Genomic DNA, 27,727 nt, shown 5'->3' on the forward strand with positions numbered 1-27,727 from the left:
TTCTACAACAAAAGCAAATGGTTGATTCGAAATGCTTGCATTAAACAAGGCTTCTAGAGATAGAGGCACTATCTTTCATTGCGAAGAGAGAGAGAGAGAGAGAGAGAGAGAGAGAGAGAGAGAGAGAGAGAGAGAAATGAAAATGAAATGAAATGTTATATTACGTCTTCAAAAGGCCAAAGTGACCTATGAGACCAGAAAGTTACAATGTGGTGGATCTCATACAAAGTTTGAGTAACAAAATAAAATTCTATAGAATCCTAAGTTGCTAGATGTGAGATAAGCCGCTATTTGGTCTTTTGTAGGATATCAGTAGGGGTTAGGGGTGGAGTGAGTGGGGGGCTATGTAGGTGTATCCTTAGAAAGAGCTAAATCACAGGAGATCCAGCATCGATCGTTGGCGGATCTCATCAATCTCCTCCATGGTCAGTAGTCTGATTGGGCGTCGTGCATGTAATTTGCGAGAGGGTGAGATCATCTCCGTGGAAGATGTCTAACTTCTTAAGAGTCGGCCCCTCTTCTTTAGAAAGTCCTTCGCTTCCATGGAAGGGAAACGAAGGATGAGTGCCTTTTCTTTCAAGGTTTCTCCATTGTGTGTGTGTGTGTGTGTGTGTGACTGAGAGAGAGAGAGAGAGAGAATATATATATTTGGGAATAGCAAAATCAAAGGTTTTGTGCTAAATTTGCTCAACATAAACCCCCCCTTCATGCAAAAAGGCAATGGCAACAAACTACATTCTAAAGATTTGCTTTACCTCTTATGGAGATGCTTTAGCTTCAGTTGCACTGCAATAAGGTCTTCCGTGGTGTTCCAATATGGTCTTTCCAAAGTACCATGCCTCCCTTCTTTGATTTCACTATTGGTTTCTTTGAACAAAAAAAAAAAAAACCTTTTTTTTAGAGAAGCACAAATCACATTCACTTAAGTTGGAGCTTCAAAGTGGATGGGTGCTATGGAACTATGAACTCTTACAGTTCTCATATGTTCATTGGTAGCTTGTAGGCACTCATATGTCTAATTGGTAGGTATTCCTCCGCACCCCTCGCAGGCACCCATAACTGTAGGTCCTTTCAATTGCTGCACATGTCATTTATGCTACCCCTCAATCTGTCTGAGGTTTCCTACTAATAACAAAGCAATCACTAAAATCTTGAAGGGCGGGTGTGTGTGTGTGTGTGTGTGTGTGTGTGTGTGTTGGGTCGCTGCCGCGGGGGGGGGGGATTGATGATTCTCCTTAAAATTTATAGGAAGTAGCTAACCATTTACGAACATTCAAACAAGAAGTACCTAACAAAAAAGATTTAAAACTTGAACCAGTTGAAACTTCCAAAGAAGACAAACCCCATCAATGGCCCTTTGCTCTTGTTAATTCAAGCCCTGACCCATTCTCAATTTTCAGCAGCCAAACAACGGTATGAAAGAACTAGCAGATTAAGAGTGAGGCCAAGATGAATTGTCTTGGCAAGCTTCCAAACTAGAATCTTTGCAAAAGCAAACATGCCAAGCTTCCTTACAACGATTCCGACTTTCATCCGTTCCAAAAAGCTGAACTTTTACACAAATGATTAGCCAAAATCACAACCAACCAAAGTCCTGAGTGATACAAAAAGCAAACAGGTATTGGCCTTCAAGCTTGTAGGTAAAAGTCTGGGATTATTTTGACACATATAGCTTGTGGGCATACAATAATGTAGGATAACTAAGTTTTGGAAACTTAAAGAGGCATCCCATACACATTTGGACTTACATGAGCTCTGATGTACAACCCAAAGCTGCCGCTACAACACAGGCAAAAATCAGTAATGTTGCTCTGTGAAGCCCTGAGACAAGCTTTGGTGCTATAAACAAACTTAAATTCAGCAAAGCAATTCTATAAATTTACTTACAAGCTTATTTTCACAATTATAGACAACGTCAGCTCCTATGTTAGCTCCGAGGTGCGGTATTCTCCGTTCCTCCTGTTGATTGTTAGAAGCTCGCCAGGCAAAAATTGTGTGATTCACTTCCCAATTTGGCAAGGGATCGTATTCTTCTATTCGTCTTCCTCGATCCAATCACCATAAATAGTAGAGATCTCATCTGCTGGACCCTTCCAATCTGTCAGCACCTTCGTTTGCTTTTGACTCTTTGAAGATGAAGCGTACGTACTTCTGTGTCTCAGCGTCGATGTATTGGAATTTAGCCCATCCGTGGTAAACACAGTTGATGTGTAAACGGAGCTACCATCAACAACAGTCTTAGAAACAACTCTGGCAGCTTGCTTGCTTTCTGCAGGTACACCGCCGGCTGAAGCTGTTTTCGCATCTCCATCTATAACTGCTCCAGCATACATTTGAAGCTCTACAAAATAGCCCCGAGGTCAATCCATTAGACATTAGAAACACACACCAGTTTCAGTCCTTGCAAATGTCACATGTGGAACAAATTTAAGAAGGTTGAAGAGGGGATTTACTGCATTCTGAATGACGAAAACATGACGAAACCCACTTAAAACTCAATATGGAAACAAACTGAGATCAAAGAGCAGGACAATCAGAAACCCTTGTTGTCTTTGTCATCAAAAAAATCACAAAGCAACAAATTCTGAAACTTCACAATCTACAGCAAAAAAGACCAAGGAAAAAGCGAAGGAAGCCATAGTCACATTGCATATACCCTTGTGGAAACAAAATGCTTGAAGGGGCACCATGTTTGGAGTTACAAGGGCACAATTGCACCTTAAGTCTCGCCACTCTCTTTCTTTCCTTTGCTTGCTAATGTGTGTTTTCTGCCTCTCTCTGTGGTACAGAAGTTAATTTAAGGTCTTATTTGATACAACAATTCAAGATGCACTTCCCTTGATTGTACTTTCTTCCACTCCAGCATCCTCAGCCCCATCGCCGACACTCCCATTTGCATACTTTCTACTCCAGCTTCTTCAGCCCCATCGCCGACACTCCCGTTTGTGCTCCTCCAAGCTTTCACGATGGTTCTCCTCTTGTATTACCTCCTTTGTGCATCTTTAGTAGCCACGGACACAAAAGGAGGCTTCTGTTCCGCCACAGAGGGACTCTTCTTGGATCTCCTGTGCACGAGCAGATGATAGTAGCAGTTACGATAGTGTGTACCTCGGGTCTAGCCATTCAGGCATGTCAGTTCTATGTCGAACCACTCTTGGTCACTTGTGTGAGCAGCTAGTTATCGGCATGAAGAGCCTTTCCCACATCTCCCTCTCTCGTTCTAAGATGTCCTATCTCTTTCTACCTCAATGATCTCTCTTCTCCACGCGTCTTGTTCATGTATGTGGCATTGCAAGTGTTCTAGATCGGAGTCGAGGTGTCCACCAAATCACGAGCCAGTTCTTGTCTTCATTGCATCTTCCACTGCCTACTTTGACACATGAGGCTTGTCTCATGGAATGTTCAAGGGCTCGATGGTGGCGTTGTGGTCAACTGCTTGGTACTCAATACGAGACATTTTGATCTGCTGGTTTTGGAATGCGCGCAAGGAAGAGGGGGGGGGGGGGGGGGGGGGACTCAAGGAGGTGTATGTATTTCTGTTGCAGATTCCTTGCGCCATACTGTAGAGGATAGTGGATGATTGTGTGATGGCAAGGCCTAGTGGTTGACCATGCAGTTTAAGGGAGAGTATTATTGGCTTGTAGAATGTCTATGCACCCAGCCATGCGAGTGCTCGAGCAAAGGTTTGGGCTTCCTTAGTTAAGATCTTACCTGCACTGGAGCATTGGTGTGTTGGGGAGGACTTGAACATGCTTGCAGACCCATTGTCACGTGACACATCCAACCCTATGTGTCCGTGGACAAGCAAAAGCATGATCAGGGTTCAGTCAATCCAGTCAGTCTAGATTTAGAAGTTATCTGGCACTTTTGTGAGTCTATTCGTAGACCGTGCATGCCCAGTCACTTAGTGTAGATGCATATCCTCTGGTTGCACACAGCATGATCATAAGCATTCCCATCAGAATCTATCAGAATCAGTCAAGGGAATTTTCCAGTGCATTTAGCCTATTTTCCCTATTTTTGACATTTTTCACTTATTAATTTAAGTGACTTTCCAACAAAAGTAGGTAGGGCAATTTGGGTAAGAAAATATATAAGCAAACCAAAGTTAGCACTAAATGGCAGAAGAGGCAACAGGAGCCAAGCTCAGCAGGCAACTTCTCAGCAAGACAAAGACCTTGGCGGTTTCCCCCACCAAGCAAGGACCTCCAGGCTCCCTTAGCTTTTTTGACAGAAGCATCTCAGGCTCGCGTTTTTGGCATCATCACACCATCACCATAAGACCTTAGCCAATAGCGTTTTGCATCACCATCCATCGCCAGCAGAAGAAGTCACAGGCAAGCTAGCGTTTTTGACTTCAACAGTTCTAGCGTTTTTGGTCCCAGATTCAGCAAGGCAGTGTTTTTCATCATCAGAGAGTTGCAGATAAAGACCAACAAGATTCAGCCTAAAGTATAGCAGATTCAGCCCGGTAAGAACCTCAGTTTTCAGCCTTTAGGAACCTCTGTTTTCAGCCCTAAACCTGCAGAATTTCAGCGACAAAGACCCACAAAAAAAGCCCCAAAAATCAGCGTTTTGGACCCGCAACAGATTTCAGCCCATAGTGTTTGTGGACAGCAGTAGAAAGATTGCAGATTTCAGCCCTTAGGTCAGTCTCGTCGTCACCGTCGTCAACGCCGACATAGCCTAGACTTGCATCAATCACATGCATTCAGTTTGTACCAGTTTGTGCAATCATAAGTAGACCACTCTCGCCGACGAGAGTGGGGCCTTCGGAGGAGGGTTTTGTCGTATCTCTCTTCTCTCTCTATCTCTCAGTCTCATCCACTTTCACGCATAGTGTCCATTCACTTTGTTTGTGATCATAGCATTCTCTCATTAAGAACGGAAGGCTCTACCTTCCATAAGAACAAAAGGAACCTTGAGCACAGTTCGGAGCACTCATCTTGAGCAAAGCGCAAACATTCATTCCGCTGCACCTAACATTGGTATCAGAACTTTGGCAGTGTTCTGTATCACTCAAGAAAAGATCCACAAGAATCACATAATTTTTTTAATTTTTTTTTGCTTGTTGAGGTCGCACGAACCCAAGTTCGCTTGAGCGTGTCGATTCCTAATCGTGTCTTTGAAGAGTGACAGGAATCCCAAGAAAGAAGGGCTTGTCCAACCTCCCCTTGTGTCTCTTTTCACTCATTGAGAGCGGACCGTGCACTTAGCGGCCGGCCAATCGACGTGAGGTGGGAAAAAGCAACCTTGGTGTGAGCGCAAGGCCACCCAGGGGTGCGTCCGCGGAAAAGAGTAGAACTCGGGTGAAGAGAAGATCCTTCTCAAACACGGTTTGCAAGCGAAAGAATACCTCAAGAACCTCAAGAACTCAAGACCCGCAAGAACCCAAGTTCCTCGTGGACTTAAGAACCCAAGACCCCAAGAACCCACGACTTCAGAATGGTCATCACTCGAAGCGGAATGGATACTTCGCTTGGAGGTGATGAGCATGAGGGAGGCGAAGAAGAATTTTCCCCATCAGGAGGGTTTTCCGACCCTCCCCCTTTCCCATCTACGTCAAGGATTGCACTAACTCCTATGGAGGTTTTAGACCAGATGTTTATGAAAAGGAAGTTAGAACGCGAAGCAAGAAATGCAAAAAGAATGGCAGAATTTGATCGTGAATGCAAAGAAAGAAAAGCAGAAATGGATCGCAGACACGCAGAAAGAAAAGCAAAAATGGAACGCAAACACCAAGAAAGAATGGCAGCAGCCAAAGCAAGACAAGAATAGAGCGACCGACACATGCAAGAGTTCTTGCGACTCTTTTCTCAAGTGCCGGCACAGATGCAAGAAATTTAGGAGACGGAGACTCTCTCAGTCTCTTCTTCTCCAAAGCATGACACACTGGATTTGCATGATTGTGAGAAGCATGATGATGATAAGCATGATGATTTGAATGACAAGCATGATTTTTGGATGACAAAGATAAGCATGATGATTTGCATGATCAAGATGTGATTTCTCACAAGCATGATGAGTTGCATGAAGATGATGTGATTGTTCACAAGGATGATGTGTTAGTGGATGCTTTTTCTAGCGAAGCTAACCTCGTTGTAGATTCGATCAATCACGAAGAACTGATCTTGGCTTTCGAGACTAGGTCCAAAGAACCCTCACAGGAAGTATTATGTGTTCGCATGATTGATACGCACGCATTGTACGAGTGTTTCATTCGTGATTGTTTCCTGTATTTTAGTCAGCCTCTTTACGTGCTCCCTTTTCCTAGGCATGACATATTGTACGTTGAGCACGTTTCACTCATGAATGAACACGGATGTATGCGGATTTTTCATGAAAAGCTGAAAGTATGCATTCACGAAAGTCACATTCCATGTCTCTTCCTTGGCATGACAGTTTCCGAAAGAGCACATGAAAGTATGAGCACCGAGCATGAGCATTTCCGTTGTGAATTGCCACAGTTGATTGATTTGGATCACAATGACAAGATTCGATCTCATTGTTTGCGTATGTGTGGTGAACGGGAATTTTCAGCCATGGAGATTCTTGAGGAAGACAGAAGCATGACACTCGACGAAGTTGAAGCATCGAAGGAGCCACAGAAGACTGTGTCGCTTTTGGCGCGGCCCAAAGAAGCAAGCGTTGGAGACCTTTATGAAATTCAAGTACCGCACGACCCACACATTAGAGTGGGCCGGCGAAGAGCTCCTTCCAGGATTCTGAATGCTATTGGCGATCTCCCTCGACGCCATACAGTTCGGTACCAGTACCTCACTTTGAAAAGGAGGGGATGTCACATGACACATCCAACCCTATGTGTTCGTGGACAAGCTACAGCATGATCAGGGTTCAATTAGTCTAGTCAGTCTAGATTTAGAAGTGATCTGGCACTTTTGTGAGTCTATTCGTAAACCGTGCATGCCCAGTCACTTAGTGTAGATGCATATCCTCTGGTTGCACACAGCATGATCAGAAGCATTCCCATCAGAATCCATCAGAATCAGTCAGGGGAATTTTCCAGTGCATTTAGCCTATTTTCCCTATTTTTGACATTTTTCACTTATTAATTTAAGTGACTTTCCAACAAAAGTAGGTAGGGCAATTTGGGTAAGAAAATATATAAGCAAACCAAAATTAGCACTAAATGGCAGAAGAGGCAACGGGAGCCAAGCTCAGCAGGCAACTTCTCAGCAAGACAAAGACCTTGGCGGTTTCCCCACCCAAGCAAGAAGGACCTCCCTTAGCGTTTTTGACAGAAGCATCTCAGACTGGCGTTTTTGGCATCATCACATCATCGCCATAAGACCTCAGCCAATAGCGTTTTGCATCACCATCCATCGCCAGCAGAAGAAGTCACAGGCAAGCTAGCGTTTTTGACTTCAACAGTTCTAGCGTTTTTGGTCCCAGATTCAGCCTTCCCAGATTCAGCAAGGCAGCGTTTTTCATCATCAAAGAGTAGCAGATAAAGACCAACAAGATTCAGCTTAAAGGGTGTAGCAGATTCAGCCTGGTAAGAACCTCAGTTTTCAGCCTTTAGGAACCTCTGTTTTCAGCCTTTAAGAACCTCTGTTTTCAGCCCTAAACCTGCAGAATTTCAGCGACAAAGACCCACAAAAAAAGCCCCAAAAATCAGCGTTTTGGACCCGCAGCAGATTTCAGCCCATAGCGTTTGTGGACAGCAGTAGAAAGATTGCAGAGTTCAGCCCTTAGTCAGTCTCGTCGTCAACCCCGACATAGCCTATACTTGCATCAGTCACTTGCATTCAGTTTGTACCAGTTTGTGCAATCATAAGTAGACCACTCTCGCCGACGAGAGTGGGGCCTTCGGAGGAGGGTTTTACGTCGTCTCTGGTGTCGTATCTCTCTTCTCTCTCTATTTCTCAGTCTCATGCACTTTCACGCATAATGTCCATTCACTTTGTTTGTGATCATAGCATTCTCTCATTAGGAACGGAAGGCTCTACCTTCCATAAGAACAAAAGGAACCTTGAGCACATTTCAGAGCACTCATCTTGAGCAAAGCGCAAACACTCATTCTGCTGCACCTAACACCCATCTGATACAGAATGGCAGTCATACTATGGTTGCACGTAGTGAGCTGGCAGCCCCATAGTGACATCAAAACCCGTTTTGCGGGTCAACGAAACGCAGAGTTGTAACAAACTTGGACACCCCAAGTCAAGATTCTACCGCGACACAGCAGAGATTCTCTTCAAAACACTTCACAAATCAAAAGAGAGTAGACACGGCCCGACGTAGTTCCGTGCCAAGAGATATTGGCCCCAAAGACTGGCGCCCCTTTCGGTATTTCTTTTTATATTAATCTTTGAGCAAAGTACAACAGACCCGCGGGTGCTCGCTCTCAGACTCTGCGAGATGCTCTGAGAAGTGAGCCCCCTTGGGTGTCACGATTGTGACGTATTCTTTTATGTTTGTATTATCTTCCTCACTTGGTTCTCTTGTATATATGAAGACGTACCAGATCAGAGACCCCTGTTCTTGAAAGGACGTGCCTCTTCGCCCAAGAGTCGCACGTATTCGGCGAATAGCCATGCCTCTTCAACGAATGGCTGCACCTCTATGCTAAATGGTCACGACTCTACAGCAAAGGGACACGATTCTTGGCCTAGAGTCATGTCTTTTGACCTATGATCATGTCTCTTCATTGTGTCTCTTCAGATTCTATATAAGAACGCCCGTGTAACACAATTCAATCAATCAAAACATTCAGTCTCTAAGTCTCTTGTTATCAAGTTCTGTTCAGAGTTTAGTTTTCATCTAAGTTTAAGTATGAATAAACACACATAGTAAGTGTGTTCTTCACAGTGGTATCAAAGCAAAAAAAATTCCCGGCCTCTAGACTTGGCGTCTACCTAACTTCGCCGTTGCCTACCCTTCTCGCAATCCTCACCTCGTGAGTTGTATGGCAGTAGCGGAAAGATGGTGTCCATTTGCCTGCCTGTATGAGGTAACTCTTAGCTGTTTTATTTAATTCTATGAACATAAGAGAAAAATAAAAAGGTCAGACAGCAGTGTGTGTGTGTGGCGTACCCGAAGAGTCGCACACTGCGTGTACCCGGAGAATTATGTGTGTAGTGAGTACTTGGAGAGTTGTGCCTCTTCGCCACACCTCTTCCCAAACGGCAACAGCAGCAAGCATCAGCAAATTTCCCCAAGCGGCAGCTTTGGCAGCGCTTGACGTTTCGGTTTTTTTTTGCTGGCTGAATTCGTACGTTGATTTCTTACGCTGGCTGCACTTTATTATTACTCCTTAAAACATATTAAGTTAAGTGACCTGCCCGTCCGCTCCAAACTTGGGTCGCCGGCCAATAGGGGGTGACTTGGTACTCATTAAAAAAATAACTAAGGATGACTTATTCAAATCGAATGAAACAAACGAGACCATCTGTATGAGCCCGCCTTGCAGAGAAACGCTCCAACGCTGGCATTCTTGCGTGCACTTCCTCTCGCAGTGCGTCACGCGTCCTGGTTTCACCTCCTCATGGATGACAACACGTACGATGCGACCGTTCCGTACTTGTCGTACGTAGACGCTCTGCCGGAAGAAATCCTTCCAAAGAATCCTCCTTTGTCTTTACCGGCTCCTGCACCAGAACCTCTTGCCGCCCGTGAGATTATCATCATCCTCGATTTGTCGGAACCTGACATCATACTCATTCTAAATTCTCCAGAGACAAAAATTGCAAAGATCCCTGCACCCGTCCCTGAGCAGGCAGTTCCGGACGTACCCGTGGGGATTCCGTCTCCCACGTACTCTCCTGAACCTCCTAACCCTCTAGAAAGAGAGTACCTGGTGTATATCTCGCAACGCCGTTTCGGGTTCTAGAGCTGGTCAATTTGGCGGATTACATTCGGTGCGAGCAAGCAGAGTTACCAAATTACGAGTTCCTTTTGACTCGCTTCTCGTTCGTTGCACACCACATTCCAGCCTGCTACGTGGATAACCTCTCCGAGATCCAGACTTCCCACACATTGGTTCCTTTTCACACAGAGGAGGTCGTGCCAGATTACACTCCACTAACTCCAAAGCTCGATGAGATCAAGGATTTCACAGAGGACGACCCGGCATTTGTCGAGTTCGCGGAGCCACTACACACACAACCTACTTTGCCTACAAGTTGGTCTTTTCTGCCCTGCCTCGCTACGAGTTGTGAGATCGTCATATCCGACTCGGAGACATAGTAAGAACAGGTGGACGGAGCTACACTCTTGGCCGCTATTCAGCAACAATTTGCGGCCCAAGCTTCACGACACGCCCAGTTCAAGTCCATGCTCCAGTCCTTACCAAATGAAGTCAAAGCCCTGATACCGCCGACAACTCAGCAAGATGCTAGTTCTACATCATTAGTGCGTGGCGAAGATCAACCCATGCCAGATCCACCTGATGAGATTAATAATCCCGAACTTAAATATTTATTTCGATTAATCACAGAATCTAATATAAAAAAAGTGCACATAAAACCCCCGGAACCTTATGATGATCGTCGCAATAAGGAGGTAATTAATCAATGGATATTCAAAATGGACAATTATTTCAATAGCTTGGACTGGAACAAAAAAAAAAAGTAGCTTTAGCTGCTAGCATCCTGAAAGACACTACCTTTCTTTGATGGCAAAAATCGGGTTGCCTTAGGGAAACAAACGCCGACGTGGGAAAAATTTAAGCGCGCAGTAAACAAGCTCTGTGGTTGCTTACAATCTCAGTTCCAACGACTGAACTTGGAGATAATGACCATTAGTCCCGACAATAAACTGCACGTTTTTGTCGATGGACTTGAGCCCACCCTGTGCGATGATGTACACAAGGCAAACCCCCTTACAATTGAGGATAGCATTTCATATGTGGAACGATTAGAAGACTTTCACAAAGACCACTTTCCAATTGGTCGAGCCGGTGACCGCCCATTTGGTCGCGGATCTCGTGCCCCTTTTGAAACCAACGTGATGTCTCTTATTCAGGCAACAGATCACACACTGGTTCTAATGTTTCACAATCCCAATCAACTGCTAGTTTCTTGTTTCGATCTAGTGTTTGGAGTCCAAGAGCGCAAAATAGTAGACCAAATTTTCAATATGATCGGTCTAATTTCAATCGACGTCGCCGAGGCCGACAATCTTTTCGGCAAAATTCTTATCAAGACAGACATTCGTATTGAAATCAAGCGTCAACTTCTGTCGCTCCTCCACAACAATCCAGTTCCAACCGTCCAAAGATGGATTATGTACACTTTGCGGTGGACCTCATTGATGGTTCCAATGTGATAAGCGGCCTCAACCGTCTAATCTGCGACGAAAGGCTAATGCAGAGACACCTGCAGTGTTACCTTTTAATTCTGATCAATCTGTAGATTCTACTTCACAGTAAGACAGATAAATGTGTTGTTAACACAATACGCGTTTCCAAAGTGGCTACATTTCTAATGAAAAATGCCAAGAATACTATGCCCATACCGAGGAGCTTGTCTAATCAAGTGTAGTAAAATTAGCCATCACACCCAAACCGTACTGATCTTCCACGGGTGTCTTGATGCACTAAAATTACATACCCACGCAAATTGGCAATCTCATCCAATTAGGAATATTCAGTCGTTGGCACATCACAATGCAACACAAATGCTTACATATGCATGTTACAAGACATAACAAACAGCGCCGCTGAGCACTCCCCCGAGACAAATGGTCTACGGTATGAAGCTACTCAACGATTACCTCATCACTCCCCCCGCAAATAACCTAAAAAGGTCCGAGCCATGTGTCACAAATGCGAGCACCACGTGCCAATAGAAAAAGAACAGACTGAACAACTTTAAGCACTTCAAATAACAACTGAACTGAAATGGAGAGAGAGAGACGACACGCGACACGGAGTGGCGAAATTCCACCCCAGAGAGTATTGGCCCCAAACCTTGGCGCCCCTTTCGGTATTTCTTTATATTACTGCTGATTCGCAAAGTACAACAGCCGGGGAGCACCTCCTCTGCAATCTGCGCGCTGAAGAGTGCCAGAGAGGCCTCCCAAGACTCATGTTTAAAGGCCCAAAGCCTAAAAGCATTAAATATGAAAAGCTGACCCCAAAAAATCACTTTCCTAAAATTTCGGGATTTCCCTAAAAATCCGCCGCGAATTCCGGGACGTCCGTACAGGTGCCACATCATCATATTTTGATGTGCAAAGTCTTTTGAGTGTGTTCTGCTTTATTTTTAATGCCTTTATGCCACTTGGGACCCCATCGGACGGGATCCCCATAAGTTGGTAGGACTTCTTCTTCTGTTGCTTGTTCTTCTTAGGGTTTCTAGAATTAGGGTTTGCAGGTTTTAGGGTTAGGGTTTCCAGAATTAGGGTTCAGCAGTTAGGGTTTCTGGCAGAAATTAGGGTTTGCAGGTTTTAGGGTTAGGGTTTCCAGAATTAGGGTTTCAGCAATTAGGGCTACCATGTCCTCACTCTGTGACACTTCTTCTACTGCTTCTTAGGGTTTAGGCCCCTCGGCCGGCATCTGTAAGTTGGCTCCATTCTTTAGGCTTTGACACGTCAGCAGTTTGTTACATCTCCCCTTCTTGAAAGAGAGTAATCGTCCGCGATTACAGCATATCTGCAAAACAACTCAAGTTAGCTCAAAAATTTCCAAGGGACATTCCGAGGGACAATCAATTTGCTCTTTTTATTAAGGAGTTAGCTTCTCCTTTCTGCTCTTTTGATCAAGGAGTTAGCTTCTCCTTTCTGCTCTTTTGATCAAGGAGTTAGCTTCTCCTTTCGTCCAGATCGGAACTCTTGATATTCCGGCATAGTAAAATTAGCCATCACACCCAAACCGTACTGATCTTCCACGGGTGTCTTGATGCACTAAAAAATTACATACCCAGGCAATCTCATCCAATTAGGAATATTCACTGCTGGCACATCACAATGCAACACAAATCCTCACATATGCATGTTACAGGACATAGAAACATAAAGCCGCCGATGAACACTCCTCCCGCATAACCTAACAAGGTCCGGGCCGGGAGATATTCAACGACTCCCTCATCACTCCTCCTGCATAACCTAAAAAGGTCCGAGCCGGGAGATATAGAGGCCTTTTACAACCAAACGCCCCCCAGACCGCAGCCTGCGTCGTTTGGAGGTGCTGAGAGTAACCACTGCTCAGACTTCTTAATACTCCTCCCGCATAACCATCAAGGTCCGGGCCGGGAGTCACACCAACAATTATTTTACAAGCGTACAACCAAACGCTCCCCAAGCATCGGCCTGCGTCGTTCGGAGGTTTTCAAACATACAACGAAACGCTCCCCAGGCATCGGCCTGCGTCGTTCCGAGGTTCAAACAATACCAAAACAGTATTTCTCACTTCTCCAACCAGGAGTAAAATCACCAATCATTGAAACCAGTATCAAACCAGAGTCAAACAATTCAAATCGGCACCAAAACAGGTTCAAAACAGATATCATCCATTTCAAACAAATTCCAAACAGGATCACCAAACAAGATCAAACAGAACTTAAACTTAAAAAGCAATCTCGACATCAATCGAGCTCGAAAAGTTGACTGACTTTCCATCTTGAAACCTGTACCAAAAATTAGGGTTAGGTTCCTTCCATGAGGTCGTAGCCGAGCACAACATGGTCCATCAGCTCTTGGACAGACTGTTTCTTTGGCGGCGATGGTAGTCCCAAGAGATAGCAATCACACTGAACCTCCAAGGTCATCTGCTCGTGAAGAGACATCTACTGAGAGATGACGAGAAATTTCAATTTATAATCTGCTAGGGTTTCCATGGCAAGCATTTCAGGATACCCCACTCTGCCAGAAGTTGCACTCCGAAGGAAGATGTCAAAAACCATATAACTTCGGGCAAAAATTTTCTTGAAAGCTTGCCAAGTACTTGGAGTATGCTGCTTGGTAGCTATAGACATCAACATCTGCATGGCACTGCTTCTGAGAAAAACAGTGACTTGAAACAAATCTGGATCCTTCTCTTGCATGGCTTATGCCATGTAAGACATGAGCGGTGAAGACGGGAGCGCGCCCGATGTGCGATGAAGTAAGGGTGGGAGTGGCTGATACCTCAAATATAATTCAATTCCAATAGCTCTGTCTGCTCTTTTGTAGGACCGGTATGCTTTCAGAAAAGTACACGCCTGATGCTCTGATACCACTGTCACAAATGCGGGCACCACGTGCCAATAGAAAAAGAACAGACTGAACAACTTTAAGCACTTCAAATAACAATTGAACTGAAATGGAGAGAGAGAGAGACGACACGCGACACGGAGTGGCGAAATTCCACCCCAAAGAGTATTGGCCCCAAACCTTGGCGCCCCTTTCGGTATTTCTTTATATTACTGCTGATTCGCAAAGTACAACAGCCGGGGAGCACCTCCTCTGCAATCTGCGCACTGAAGAGTGCCAGAGAGGGCTCCCAAGACTCATATTTAAAGGCCCAAAGCTTAAAAGCATCAAATATGAAAAGCTGACCCCAAAAAATCACTTTCCTAAAATTTCGAGATTTCCCTAAAAATCCGCCGCGAATTCCGGGACGTCCGTACAGGTGCCACATCATCATATTTTGATGTGCAAAGTCTTTTGAGTGTGTTCTGCTTTATTTTTAATGCCTTTATGCCACTTGGGACCCCATCGGACGGGATCCCCATAAGTTGGTAGCACTTCTTCTTCTGTTGCTTGTTCTTCTTAGGGTTTCTAGAATTAGGGTTTGCAGGTTTTAGGGTTAGGGTTTCCAGAATTAGGGTTCAGCAGTTAGGGTTTCTGGCAAAAATTAGGGTTTGCAGGTTTTAGGGTTAGGGTTTCCAAAATTAGGGTTTCAGCAATTAGGGCTACCACGTCCTCACTCTGTGACACTTCTTCTACTGCTTCTTAGGGTTTAGGCCCCTTGGCCGGCATCTGTAAGTTGGCTCCATTCTTTAGGCTTTGACACGTCAGCAGTTTGTTACACCATGAGCTCAGAGGACTGTACAACCAAACGCTCCCCAGACCGCAATCTACGTCGCTTGGAGGTTCAAGCATACAACCAAACGCTCCTCAAGCATCGGCCTGCGTCGATCGAAGGTTTTCTAGCATTCAATAGAACACTCCCCAGGCATCGGCCTGCATCGTTCCGAGGTTTTCAAACATACAACGAAACGCTCCCCAGGCATCGGCCTGCGTCGTTCCGAGGTTCAAACAATACCAAAATAGTATTTCTCACTTCTCCACCCGGGAGTAAAATCACCAATCAATGAAACCAGTATAAAAACCAGAGTCAAACATGTCAAATCGGCACCAAAACAGGTCAAAACAAATACCAAACAAGTTCTCAAACAGATTTCAAACTTAAAAAGAAATCTCGACATCAGACGAGCTCGAAAAGTCGACAGACTTTCCATCCTAAAACCTGCACCAAAAATTAGAGTTAGGTTCATCCCATAGGGTCGTAGCCGAGCACAGCATGGTCCATCAGCTCTTGGACAAAGAGTGTTTCTTTGGCGGCGATGGTAGTCCCAAGATAGCAATCGCACTGGACCTCCAAGGTAATCAGCTCGTGAAGAGACATCTACTGAGAGATGTCGAAAAATTTCAAGTTATTATCTGCTAGGGTTTCCATGGCAAGCATTTCAGGATACCCCACTCTGCCAAAAGTTGCACTCTTGAGGAAGATGTCAAAAACCATAAAACTTCGGGCAAAATTTTTCTTGAAAGCTTGCCAAGTCCTTGGAATGCGCGGCTTGGTAGCTATAGACATCAACATCTGTATGGCACTGCTTTTGAGAAAAACGGTGACTTGAAACAAATCTTGGATCCTTCTCTTGCAAGGGATCTTAATGGCTTATGCCCTGTAAGACATGAGCGGTGAAGACGGGAGCGCGCCCGATGCGCGATGAAGTAAGGGTGAGAGTGGCTAATAAGTCTGGGTTCGAGGGCCTCAAATAAAATTCCAAATAGCTCTATCTGCTCTTTTGTGAGACCGGTATGCTTTCAGAAAAGCACAGGCCAGATGCTCTGATACCACTGTCACAAGACGGGCACCACGTGCCAATAGAAAAGACCAGACTGAACAGATTTTTAGCACTTCAATAACAACTGAACTGAAAGAGAGAGACGACACGCGACACGGAGTAGCGGAATTCCACCCCAGAGAGTATTGGCCCCAAACCTTGATGCCCCTTTCGGTATTTCTTTATATTGCATCAACACAGTACAAGTCGCTACTCTACAGTGTGACATAAAAACGCGTTTCATGCGGATGAAACCCCGAAACCTATGAAACGTTTTGCTGAAACGCATGAAACGGACAGGCATTTTTTATGAAACGTTTAAAATTGGGGCTTTTTTTCCAGAAACTTTGTTCAATAGAAGTACTTTGTTAAATGAATCAATGATGCATCAGTTATGATTCGTGAAACTAGTGGCTGTGTTTTAACTTTCATCAATACTGAATATCTCTTTGATCGTGCTCGCTTGAAGTCGCTTCTAAGCAGTGAGCACGTCTCTCTCTCTCTCTCTCTCTCTCTCTCTCTCTCTCTCTCTCTCTCTCTCTCTCTCTCTCTCTCTCTCTCTCTCTCTTGTGGACATTAAATATATATATACCTAAATGAATCCACGATAAGCCCAGATTCACCCTTGAAGGAAAGTGCAAGGTATAGCCCCATGGTAGTCACCCACAAGACAATATAACCATCAACTCCATCATGCATAGTATTGACTAAATACCACGACATCCCCACTAACGTCGTCAGTGCCCAATAGTGGGTGTAGAACTAGGTACTAACATATGCTCCCCAACACAACACACACCACACGCACACACACGAGCATACATCAACACAAAGTTCAACGTGCTGAGTTTCTGTCATGACTCTGGAGATCAAGGGCAGACTCAGCCATAATGAAGCCTAGAACTAAAAGAAGCATTAAATCGGAAAAATTAGCACAAAAATGAGGTAGTTGATAGGGCATACGCACCACAAAAGATAGAAAGAATTAGCACAATATCAACTGGTCTAGATTCATGTGTGCTACATTATATACATATTTATCATATTTTATTAATATATAATTTAATGTCGTTTATGAAACCTGTTTCATGTTTTTGACGCTATGAAACGAAACGTTTCAAAACCTCGACACCCCGAAACGACCGAAACCACGAAACGTTTCATGTCACACTGCTACTCTAGACTCTGCACCTTCTCCAGCATGCCAAAGAATGAGCCCTAACCTCATATTTAAAGGCCCTAGGCCCCAAAAGCAGTTTACAGTAAAAAGCCTTCAAACTCAAAAGCATCTGGTCCAAAAGCAAAGCCAAAAAGCTGCTAGCGTAAATCACGGAAATCCATACAGTTGCCACGTCATCAACGAGCGCAAAATGCGGAAATCCGTACAGCCTGCCACGTCATCATGCCAGTGCAATTTTCAAAAATCTGCCACATCATTAGTTTTTGCGTTTCTGAGGGTCTTGCTTTATTTTAATCCTTTATGTCACTTGGGGCCCCATCGGACAGGGTCCCCATAAGTTGGTAGGACTTCTTCTGTTACTTGTTCTTCTTATGGTTTAGGCCCCTCGACCGGCATCTATCAGTTGGCTCCATTCTTTAGGCTTTGACAGACACGTCAGTAGTTTGTGACACCCGGTACTCCAAGAAAAAGCTGGGAGTCAAACCATCCTCACCTGGACAGCTACCACGGGGAAGTGCTCTGAGGGCCGCGTAGAGCTCCTCTAACTGAAGGGCAGCTCAAGCCTCTGGCACATCTCCTCAGTCACAAGACAAGGCATCTGTGTCCACACTTGCTCTCTGCATGCATCCTAACGCTCTGACTAAGGCTCTGCTGACAGCAGGTCAAGGTAAAAGTCAATAGCAACTGTAAGCATGTCCTTTGGCTCTGAAGCAATTGACCCATTAGGCCTGTCACCCACCTGGGTCCACTGAGGAGCCTGTCAATGAAAAGCGAACTCATGGCGCCTCTCCTTTGTGCTGGCAAGCTCCTGGCGCAACTGCTCCTCCAACCAGGGGCTGTCTGGATGCTGTTCCTACATCCTTTGCAAGGAAGCAACACCTCGTCACCGCTGCTGCTCCTCGAGAAATACTCCTGGAGAAATAGCCGACTAAGCTGAGCAAGTCCAGAGGCCACTCCGTCAGCAGGAGAGTCCTGCATGTTTAAGACCTCTGTCCAAAGAGCCACCACTTGCTCTCTGACCGCAGAGTCCAGCAAGACCCTCTCAGGGATGCGTAGCATCGTGCTCCCCCTCCTCTGTCTATATGTCACTGTGAGGATCACTGGTGCATGGTCCCAAAAAGAAGTCCCAGCCAAAATGCAAACTGTTCCACCCAAGTCACAGAAGTGGTCACTAGTGTAGAAGCGATCTTTCCGAGATAGATTCACTTGTCACGATTGTGACTATGTTAACAACAATACATCTACTCCTAGTTGCAGATACGCAAAGTGCCATGCCAAGGAGGACCCCTACACTTGAATGGTCACACCCCTTCGCCCAAGAGACGTGCCTCTTCGCCAAAAGCCACACTCCTTCGACAACTGGTCACACCCCTTTGCTCTACAGATGGTTGCAGCTCTTCGCCGAAAGGATGTGTCTTTACGTCTAAAGTCATGTCTCTTTACCAGGAGACATATCTTTTCATTTGTGTCTCTTCGTCTCCTATATAAGAAGCCTATTGTACTCAATTTCTAACAATCATTCAATCAATCAACACAGAGTCTTCCGAGTCTTGTTTCCGAGTTCAGTTCAAGTTTCTTAAGTCTTAATCATGAGTCTAAGTACTTAATTAAGGATTAGTACCTAGAATCCTCACAGTGGTATCAGAGCAAATTTGTTTCTCGGGACCCGAAGATTGTGAGCCTCACCCTTGCCGCTACCCTCTACGCCCCTTCCAAGAGTTGCATGGAAGCAAAAGAAAGATGGAATTCCACTTCTTCGTTGATGGTATGAGGTAACATGAATTTATTTGTGCCAATTACATAAATAACAGATGGAGACGCAAATGTGTGTGTGGCGTGCCACATACCCGGTGATTTTCGGGGAAAATTTTGTGCTCGGTTTTTGTGCTGGAGTCCGATTCGCGAACCTCTTCATTGGAATGTGTCCTTTCGAAGCTGAGCCATGTCCCTTCATGTGAACAGACACCACCCTTGGTTCGTGCCTCTTGGCCTGGTGCCTCTTTACTCGCAGCCTTTTCACCCGGCACCTTTCACTCGCACCCCTTTGCTGCCCTTGCGCACCCTTTTCCTACTACTGGGCTGATTTCTGGAAACGCTGCATGCTGAAATTTCATTGGCTGCTGCCCCTTCACAGTGCGTACCCCATCCCCGGCAGCAAGTCCCTTCGCGCACCCTCTCCCCAGAGTGTTGCACTGCTGGGTTGCAGTTCCTTGGATTGCCTGGGCTGCGTGCGCCTTTTCACATCGCTAGCTGCCCCTTCGTCAATCGCTGGAGTTTTTTTACGTATATAACCAGCCAGCACAAGCCTTTTTTTATTAAAACCCCAAGTGGCTGCCCAAACTGGCCGGTCACTCCCATTAATTAAAAGGACCATTTGAATGTACCTGTTCAATTAAACCAGCCAGCGATATTAAATAAATAAATTAAAAAGATGTCGCAAGGCTAGCGTTCGCAGAATTCTTACGCTGCCCCCCTTTTCCCATCTAGCGCTGGCTCCTTGCCTCTCTCCTGCGCGCATTCTGACCCACAGCCATGGCAGACGATCACACCTAGGCGCCTATTCGTATTTCTCATACATAGATGAAGTTCCGGAGGAGAGTTTGCCAGAGAACCCCCTTCCTCCAGGTTATTATTATTCCCGACACTCCGCCGACGGACACAGAACCAGGAACAGATTCTGGAACCAATTCTCGAGCTGAAGTATATACCAATTCCAAGCCGGAATATATTAGTCGCGTGTTCATAGCGAGCTCCTAGTCCCGGATTACACACCTTTGTCACCCGCTCCCGTGGAGACACCTCCCATCAACGAGGTCGAGATCTCTATGTCGACGTCCCAAAGAGAAGATGATCAGCAAGCGCACATGTTTGCCCTTCTCAAAGCCCAAATGGAAGCTATGCAACAGACTTTCTCAACAAGTCTTACTTCCATCAACAATTGCTTGGACCAGTAGATGCAAAGCTTTGAACCGACCAAATCGGAGGTTTTGCAATCCAAATTTTCTCACCCAAAGCATGGTTTCTCAGAGACAACTATACACAAAGTATCTTCGTGCGAGCAGCAAAAGTCTCAGCAGCCAACTTCTTATCGGAAAAGTTACACTTCTCAGCAGCCAACTTCTTATCGGAATCATCAGCAACGAAAGCAGCAACATGAAGCTTCCAACGGATCATCAGCAATATCAAGATGGGCTTACTTAGTGGCACATATATCCGACCCTAGTCGAGTACTCGGTCGTGAATCCCGCGACGCTGGACAAGTTCCCCCTCGCGAGCCATGTCCTACATTTAAGTCTTTCTTATTTGATGGTGGTAAAGTTGAAGATTTATTGATCCTTTCCTTGTGCAAGAGGATCCTTCAGAGGTCTAAGAGGCAACAGCTCCCTCAACCTCCCCCTTTTCAATTGGAAGCCTTTATACCCACTGAGAAAGCTGAAGATTCAAAAGATTCCAGTTCTTATGTGACAACTAACAAGCACATAACCCCTTCTTTGGCCGTGATCCAGGCAGGAAAATTCGCCTCGTCACTGCCCTTACAGAATACAGTCTTTGTCTCTAAACAGATACCAGAGCTATGGTGAATGATTGTCACAAAGTGATGACGTGTCTACCCGAGAGCCGAACTGCGGGAAACCCTAACCCTAAAACTTGCAAACCCTAAAAATTGTCATAAACCCTAACCCTAACCCTAGGGCAACAGGACTGATTTACGTGAAATGCGCTGGCATGATGACGTGGCATCGTATGGAATCCTTTGGAAATTGCGTTGGCACAAATTGCTTCAACTACTTTTTTCGTACGCAATTTGAGTTGGAGAGAGAGATAAAACTTTTGCTTTATTTTATTAAAAGCTCTAGAGAGAGCTTGTGAGAGAAAAAGGAGTTGCTTTTATTTTGAAGCTTTTGGGGCTCTGCTTTTGGCAACCCTTGTAAACTTTAAATAAGCGGTTTGGGCACTCACTCTGCAGAGCATCTGGACACAGAGTAAGAGAGTGAAACCCTAACCGCTCTCTTGTACTTTGATCTGATTAATACATAAAGAAATACCGAAAGGGACGCTAGTCTTTGGGGCCAATATCTCTAGGCACGGAACTCCGCAGGGCCAGTGCAAATCTATTGTGAACTGTGAATTGTTTTGAAGTGGTTATTTGGTGCTATTGTGATTGATTCTTTACTTGGAGTGTCCAAGTCTGTTACAGTGGTATCAGAGCACGGCCGATTTCTCTTCTATGGGAAATCAAATCCCCAATTTTTTTTCCGCGGCACCTATGGCTTCACGCAAGGATCAATCGACTCCCTCTACATCCAGAGATGTGGACAGGGATCACAACGAAGATTCCGGCAGAGAGTATGGCCTGCCTTGGCCTACTCAGGCATAGCAAAGAGAGATGAAGCGTCGTCAATTGATCGGCGATGCAACAAAGATGATGCTCAGTTTTGCGAAGGACCCAAAATTGGCAAAATATATGAGCGAGACTTCTTTTCAAGAAGTGCATGCGCAGTGGCAGAAAACCACAACACCACCCCCGAAACCCGCTCTCAAGAATCTGCCACTAAATTCTTTTGTCCCTGAACATGGACAATCTAGAAATGAAACTGTGGCAAAATGTTAGCCCACCTCATCTGCTTTCTCAAAAGTTGCTTCTAAGATAGAAAATAGCGTAAACTATTTTGGTTTATAGGGATCTGATGATAACCACTCTTCAGATCAATTCGGCTAAAACATCTCATTCATATGGGAATATTGACGGACTAGAATCATTCATCATCACTCAACATTCCTCATGCGTCATCATCCATTCATTCCAATTTCAAAACAAAATTTATAATTCTTATCTGGAATCGATGGATTCATGATTAAGCCGTCGTCGCTCCCAATTGCTTCGTATGCAATTTCCTCACCATCTCATCCTCGATTTCACCTACAAAAGAGGAAGAATTTCAAGGAGATGGCTCACCTCGTTGCAAAAGAGTGGATGTCCAGCTCCATGCTTCCCAATGCATATAGATGCGAGTTCCTCGTTCCTATTTCCGATTATCTATACACAAACAACCAGATTATCAGCAGATCAATACAGTATGGTGTGCAAGTCGTGAACTTCTAGTCTGTACAACTAACACACGTTTCAAGAACTTGGTGGGCATTGATGGCAATTGTGGACACTTGGTTGCCATTAGCGGACAAAATTGTCTATCCTAAGCCCTACAATTCTTTGAGAGGTATGCTTGCCGCAGTGGCCGACTGAACTTGCAGATTTCTTTTTTTACCCTTGAAGGCCCCAGATCCATGGTCTTGTTGTTTATCCGAGACCTGAGACTCGAGAGGGCCTACTAGAGTCTTGGAGGCGCTCTAGGTTACCCATCTAGATCTAGTGAGAGAGCAATTTCCTCTCTCCTCTCCCCCCCCGCGCGTGTTCCCTTGTCACCACACCCTCCTTTGCACTTCGATAAGCACAATGTGTCGCTTTAGGATTTGTTGGGGCTTCTAAACAACTTGTCAGAACTGTGGTGAACTAGAACATATTTGGAGAATTGTTTGAAGAAATCTGATTTGGCCAGTGTGGAATTGGATGCAAGCAACTCTCACTCGTGTTGTGGCATTTAAACGCACTTCCTCGACTTTCTCCTTCATCAACTAGACATCAAACTCCGGAGGGGGTTTTCAAGACTGCACTCAAAGATTTGTGGAAGGATAACACTTTTGCGTTCTATCATTCATAAGGCTTGGCTCAAGACGGTGCTCCAGCTTCCTTGTTACAGCCTACAAGATCTATCTAGTTTTTTAAGGATGGTTTGGTTGGAGAAGGCAAAGGGTGTTCATCTTTGCGATTGTCAATCATAAGAAACTTCTATGTTGGCAAGTTGGCCTTGACGCATTTTTGAGGGAGGCGCAAACCAATCTCCTATCTATTTGTCTTCAAACTATAAATGTTGATCACATGTCATCAAATTGCATGTTGTATGTGCGGGGGGCTGTAGCCTGTGTAGCTGACACAAGCTTCTAGAGCTTGGCAGACATCGATGGTGGTGATGGGCCCTCTTGATTGGCCACTGCTGCCCTACAAGCTTCTTTTCAGAGGTGGTGTAGTTGATGCAATTGTCGTCTTTGTTGTCAACAATGTGACTTGCTAGATTCCTTCATTGCCTTCTATGGAGCCCAAACCTCTAGAGTTAGCTAGCACCCAAGATCTAAGTTGGTGGACAAGTTTTGAGTGTCATCTTCTTAGTTTCTTGCCTAGACCTAAAAAGAAAAAGCTTCTTTGACATTGAGCCCAGCCTTCTAAGGCTAGTCTCTTGTATGTAGATCTTCGGTGGTGCCCACTTTTCTTCCTGATGAGGGCAATTTTTGGTCATTGTAAGAGGGCACCCTTTTTTCTGGATTCTAGACCCTTCATAATCCTTTATTAGCCGTTTTACTTGAACTGGGTGCAAGATGCAGCCTATGTAGTTTCTTTTTTTGGTTTTGAAAGGGCCCTAAGAAGGGCGGGGGGGGGGGGGGGGGGGGGGGGGGGGGGGGGGGGGGGGGGGGGGTGCGCGGCTCAGAAGCATTGTGTGCAAAGCTTGCACCCTCGTGTATAGAGTTGCCCACAAGGCTTCTTCACTCTCCCCCTCGTCTCTCTTGCATTTTTCTCCCCTTCTCACCTCTAATAATAGAGAGAAGCCTTTGGAAAATGAGCAAGAAAACAAGATTAAATGCATATTGAATGTGACAAGTCCTTTATGCAATGGCATTTTTTAAAAGATGCATTGCAAAAGTTTTGAGATGTATCAAGTGTTCATAGTCTATAAGTTAGCACCTGCCCAAAATAAATGCATGTTTCATTCCTGAGTATTTTTTTCACATATCACACAATTTCACAGATATATTTATGCATCATCTTGTGTCTAGACAGCTATCTATAATTAGACAGCATGCCTATCATCAGATACATATGTGGATAAGCACGTTTCTTGAAAGAAACAGGACAAAAGCAAAACAATAGAAACATTGCTAGAAAGTAGTCATACCTGCCAGACCATGTGCAAAATTGCACTTTTGCCCAAATGGGCAATGACCAGTCATCTCCCACTTGTTGCACATCCTTGTCTTCCAATTAGAAGGTCGATCACTTCCAGTGTTACCAATACCGCCATTGCCACCTGCCGAGCCTGTGGTGGGACCTAGACTTATGGCATTGCTCTCTCGAGCCTTGGCCTGATCATCATGTAAAAAATTGCACCTCTCACCATAAGGGCATCCCTCCTCACTGTAGTACTTCTTGCAGCGGCGGGTGCGACGAAAGCGCAACGAGTCTGCACTTGAGGGCACTGCACTAGACCCACCACTTACTGCACCCATGTCTTGAGGTCCCACCATGTCTTCCCACCCAGGGGGAGGCTTTCTCAATTCATCCATACCATGCGCAAAATTGCAGCTGGAATTGTACGGGCATGTACCTAGGAGGAACACAAATATTGTACATGTGAGGTGGGAGCCATGACCCTTTGATAAATGAATAGAGGGCATGTTAATGGCAGCTAAAGACTTAGCAAAGAAGATTAAAAATTCCTAGGTTACTAAGAAATCATGCAGTTTAATTTCATTAGAAGGCATGAACAATTTGCATGCTCTTCATACAGGCTATCCACCATCAAAGTAAATAGAATTGTATGTTAGTACTACTACAGAGACTATGGGGAACTTCATACCTGCTTTGTACTTGATGCAGAGTTTTGTCTTGAAAAACAAGCTACCAGTGCTAGAATTCCGTGCCTTCAAGGAGGAAGACTGCAAAGGAGGCGAATTTGGGGTTTGAGGTGTATCGAAACCATCCCCAGACAAGCTATCAGATCGTCTCTTTTCACCACGACGCAATGACAGCATGTCGGGGTCAGTATCAACAGGAGTGCCCCATTCATCGTGGGCATCATAGCCATAGCTTCTATAGCCGTAGCCTAATTCGTCCGATCCCACCTGCCCAGAGTCCTGCAAGCTAAGGGATCCACCTTCCCACGCTCTTATGCCTTGATGGAGCTCGTCGTCAGCCTCCTCTTCTTCCCCTTGCCAGGTCTCAGCGGGCCCTCTCTGCCAGAAGCCACCCGTATCCACCGATAGAGTGTCCATTTACTTCAATGCGCGCGCGCGCGCGAGAGAGAGAGAGAGAGAGAGAGAGAGAGAGAGAGAGAGAGCATACACGCAGAAGAGGAGTCGGATGAGAGAGCGTTACAGACGGAGGTGACAAATCCAGAGAGAGAGAGAGAGAGAGAGAGAGAGAGCTATATTTTAGCGGACACTTTTCTATGGCACTATAAAGCCTACATCTGGTGATTCTTTCCGGTCTGTGGGTATCTTAGGCTATATCTATATCTATACAATTATAATGTACCCTTTTCGTTACGAGAGGTGCACTTTCATTTACACTAAGTAGCACCATAATCTACTAACATAATATGGCAGAGGAGGGAGCCCTTTAGCCCTTTATACATATCGCAATTTGCGACTCGAAGGTTAAAGTCCAAAATCTACTAACATAATATGGCGAAAGAGAAAGCCTTTTACACGTGTCGCAATTTGTGACCTGAAGGCTAAAGTCCAAAACTAAAAAAAGCCCCTTTGCATGCGATAAAGAGGGAGAGAGGGAGGGAGAGAGAGGCTGCCGAAGGCGGCTGGCCATACTAGTAACGTTAAATGAAGGATGGTGAGGGGATCGAGATCGACCACGCACAAGAGGTGGCAGAATTTCAAGGCGGGGTAAACATGGGTAGTGAAATTTGAAAGTACCTAACTAACAAAACGTCTACAAGTTGGTCTAGCATGCTTAGCATAAACTCATTGTCCACAAAGTCAAATAAACAAAAGTTCAAGCAATCGAGATAGCAAAGCATTTTCAATTATTTTGGCTCATACGGCTAGGTTGGCCATGTCACACAAAATCACTTAGTTGCTCGAGGGCTGCTTGGTTGTGTTTACAACATGATCTTTGACATTAAATACACAAAAGTACTTAGTTGATCGAGGGTTGCTTGGTTGTGTTTACAACATGATCGTTGACATTGGATACATGTAACGAGTATAGGGTGCCACATTTGACTCATCTAGCTAGGATAAATGAGCCATTCTAGATTTTACATGTGCCATTGTCAAAACATGTGTGATAGCCACATCATCTAATCACTCTAAAGAAATTAAATTCTTCATCAGATTTAGCATGTCTTATTTTCACTACAAGAGTTAGAAAAGATTATGGTTAACGGGAAAATGTTGATGAACCATTCATCACAGAATAGAGACACAATGATGAAAGCCAACTAATCATGAAATGCATTAGATTAGTGAGTACAAGAGTATTGCTTCTATGGGAGAGAATCACATTTAGGGCTTATATAAACGGTGACATAATGTGTGCCATAGGCTCCCTATAGGAACCAAGAAAGAGGGGTGTACTTTTGGCTTCATGTACAACTAGACAAGGTCACATAGGCCATACAAGGCTTATAAGCTCATCGCATGACTGAGCACCATATAAATAGTGTACCAAAAAGAAAGCTCCATATAAGCACATCAAAAATTGGTTGCATTCAGAATGCAAAATGGGTGATAAATGTGCAGGTATGGCTCCAAACCAAGTGAATTTGTCATTTATGCATCTGAGTAGGCATCTACAAATTGCTAAACTTACATGAAAAGTGCTTAAAATTGACAATCAACTACTCTCATTGCCATAAATCAATCATACTCGTCATAAAAAATATATAAAGTTCCTCAAACCCTCAACTCACCAAAACATAATTAACAAAATGACCATAAATTGACGTAATATTCCATAAATGCCTTAACAAAAATGTACACCATTAACTTCCAAATTTGATGGCAACACAACTTCATAGCTTGACTCAAAACACATCAAAAGTGGCCCGCAATTGGCCCCGATGTGCACATAAACGACATCAGAATTTTTCTTAAATCTTGTGGAAAGAAAGTTGTGAAATTAAGCCACACCATTCAGATGCAATAGATTGTATGAAAGCTTCTTTTTTGGAAGGTTTCTTACACGAACTCACTAGGGGCATCTTGGTTAGGGTGTGTATCCTATACATAGTGTGTGGGAGAAGTCTCAAATCTCTTAATCTATGCTAGTATAAAGGGAAGTTCCCTCACCCTTGGTCAAAGGGGGAATGTGGGTGAACTTCACACGGGTAATAAATTGCCATAAAATCTCCTTTCGGGTCCCAAAGTGCTATTTCACAAGATGAAGTCTTTTGATAACGACACTCAGGTGCCAAAGAGAGTTCAATCATCCCTATAAGAAAAGCACGTCCTTAAGCAGAAGCTCCCATGAAACCGGCTTGCCTCAAGCTCTAAGCACAAAGTGCCCTAACAAAGAGAAGCTTCCCATAGAACCGGCTTGCCTCAAGTTGCCCTAACAAAGAGAATCTTCCCACCAAAAAAAGAAATCTCATTCTTATGAAGGGTGTGTTTACACACACTATGACAAATTTGCAACCATGAGAAATACTTTGGAAAAAACGAAGTGCAAAAACTTCAAAGGTTTCAA

The 27,727-nt window shown here is 44.7% G+C and overlaps 1 protein-coding gene across 1 annotated transcript; it reads right to left on the reverse strand.

Moving 5' to 3' along the window:
* Positions 1 to 1,536: 1,536 nt before the first annotated feature.
* On the reverse strand, positions 1,537 to 25,450 carry LOC147419038 (zinc finger CCCH domain-containing protein 56-like). The gene is made up of 3 exons (XM_086505242.1): positions 24,882 to 25,450; positions 24,201 to 24,629; positions 1,537 to 2,341 (listed from the first exon to the last, which is right to left on the reverse strand). The coding sequence occupies exons 1-3, from the start codon at positions 25,294 to 25,296 to the stop codon at positions 2,034 to 2,036; spliced, it is 1,152 nt and encodes a 383-aa protein (XP_086361368.1). The 5' UTR covers positions 25,297 to 25,450; the 3' UTR covers positions 1,537 to 2,033.
* Between the last annotated feature and the right edge of the window lie 2,277 nt (positions 25,451 to 27,727).

Source organism: Adiantum capillus-veneris, chromosome 29 (genome assembly GCF_014529385.1).
Source record: "Adiantum capillus-veneris isolate H3 chromosome 29, ASM1452938v2, whole genome shotgun sequence".
In the NCBI taxonomy this organism is placed as follows: domain Eukaryota; kingdom Viridiplantae; phylum Streptophyta; class Polypodiopsida; order Polypodiales; family Pteridaceae; genus Adiantum; species Adiantum capillus-veneris.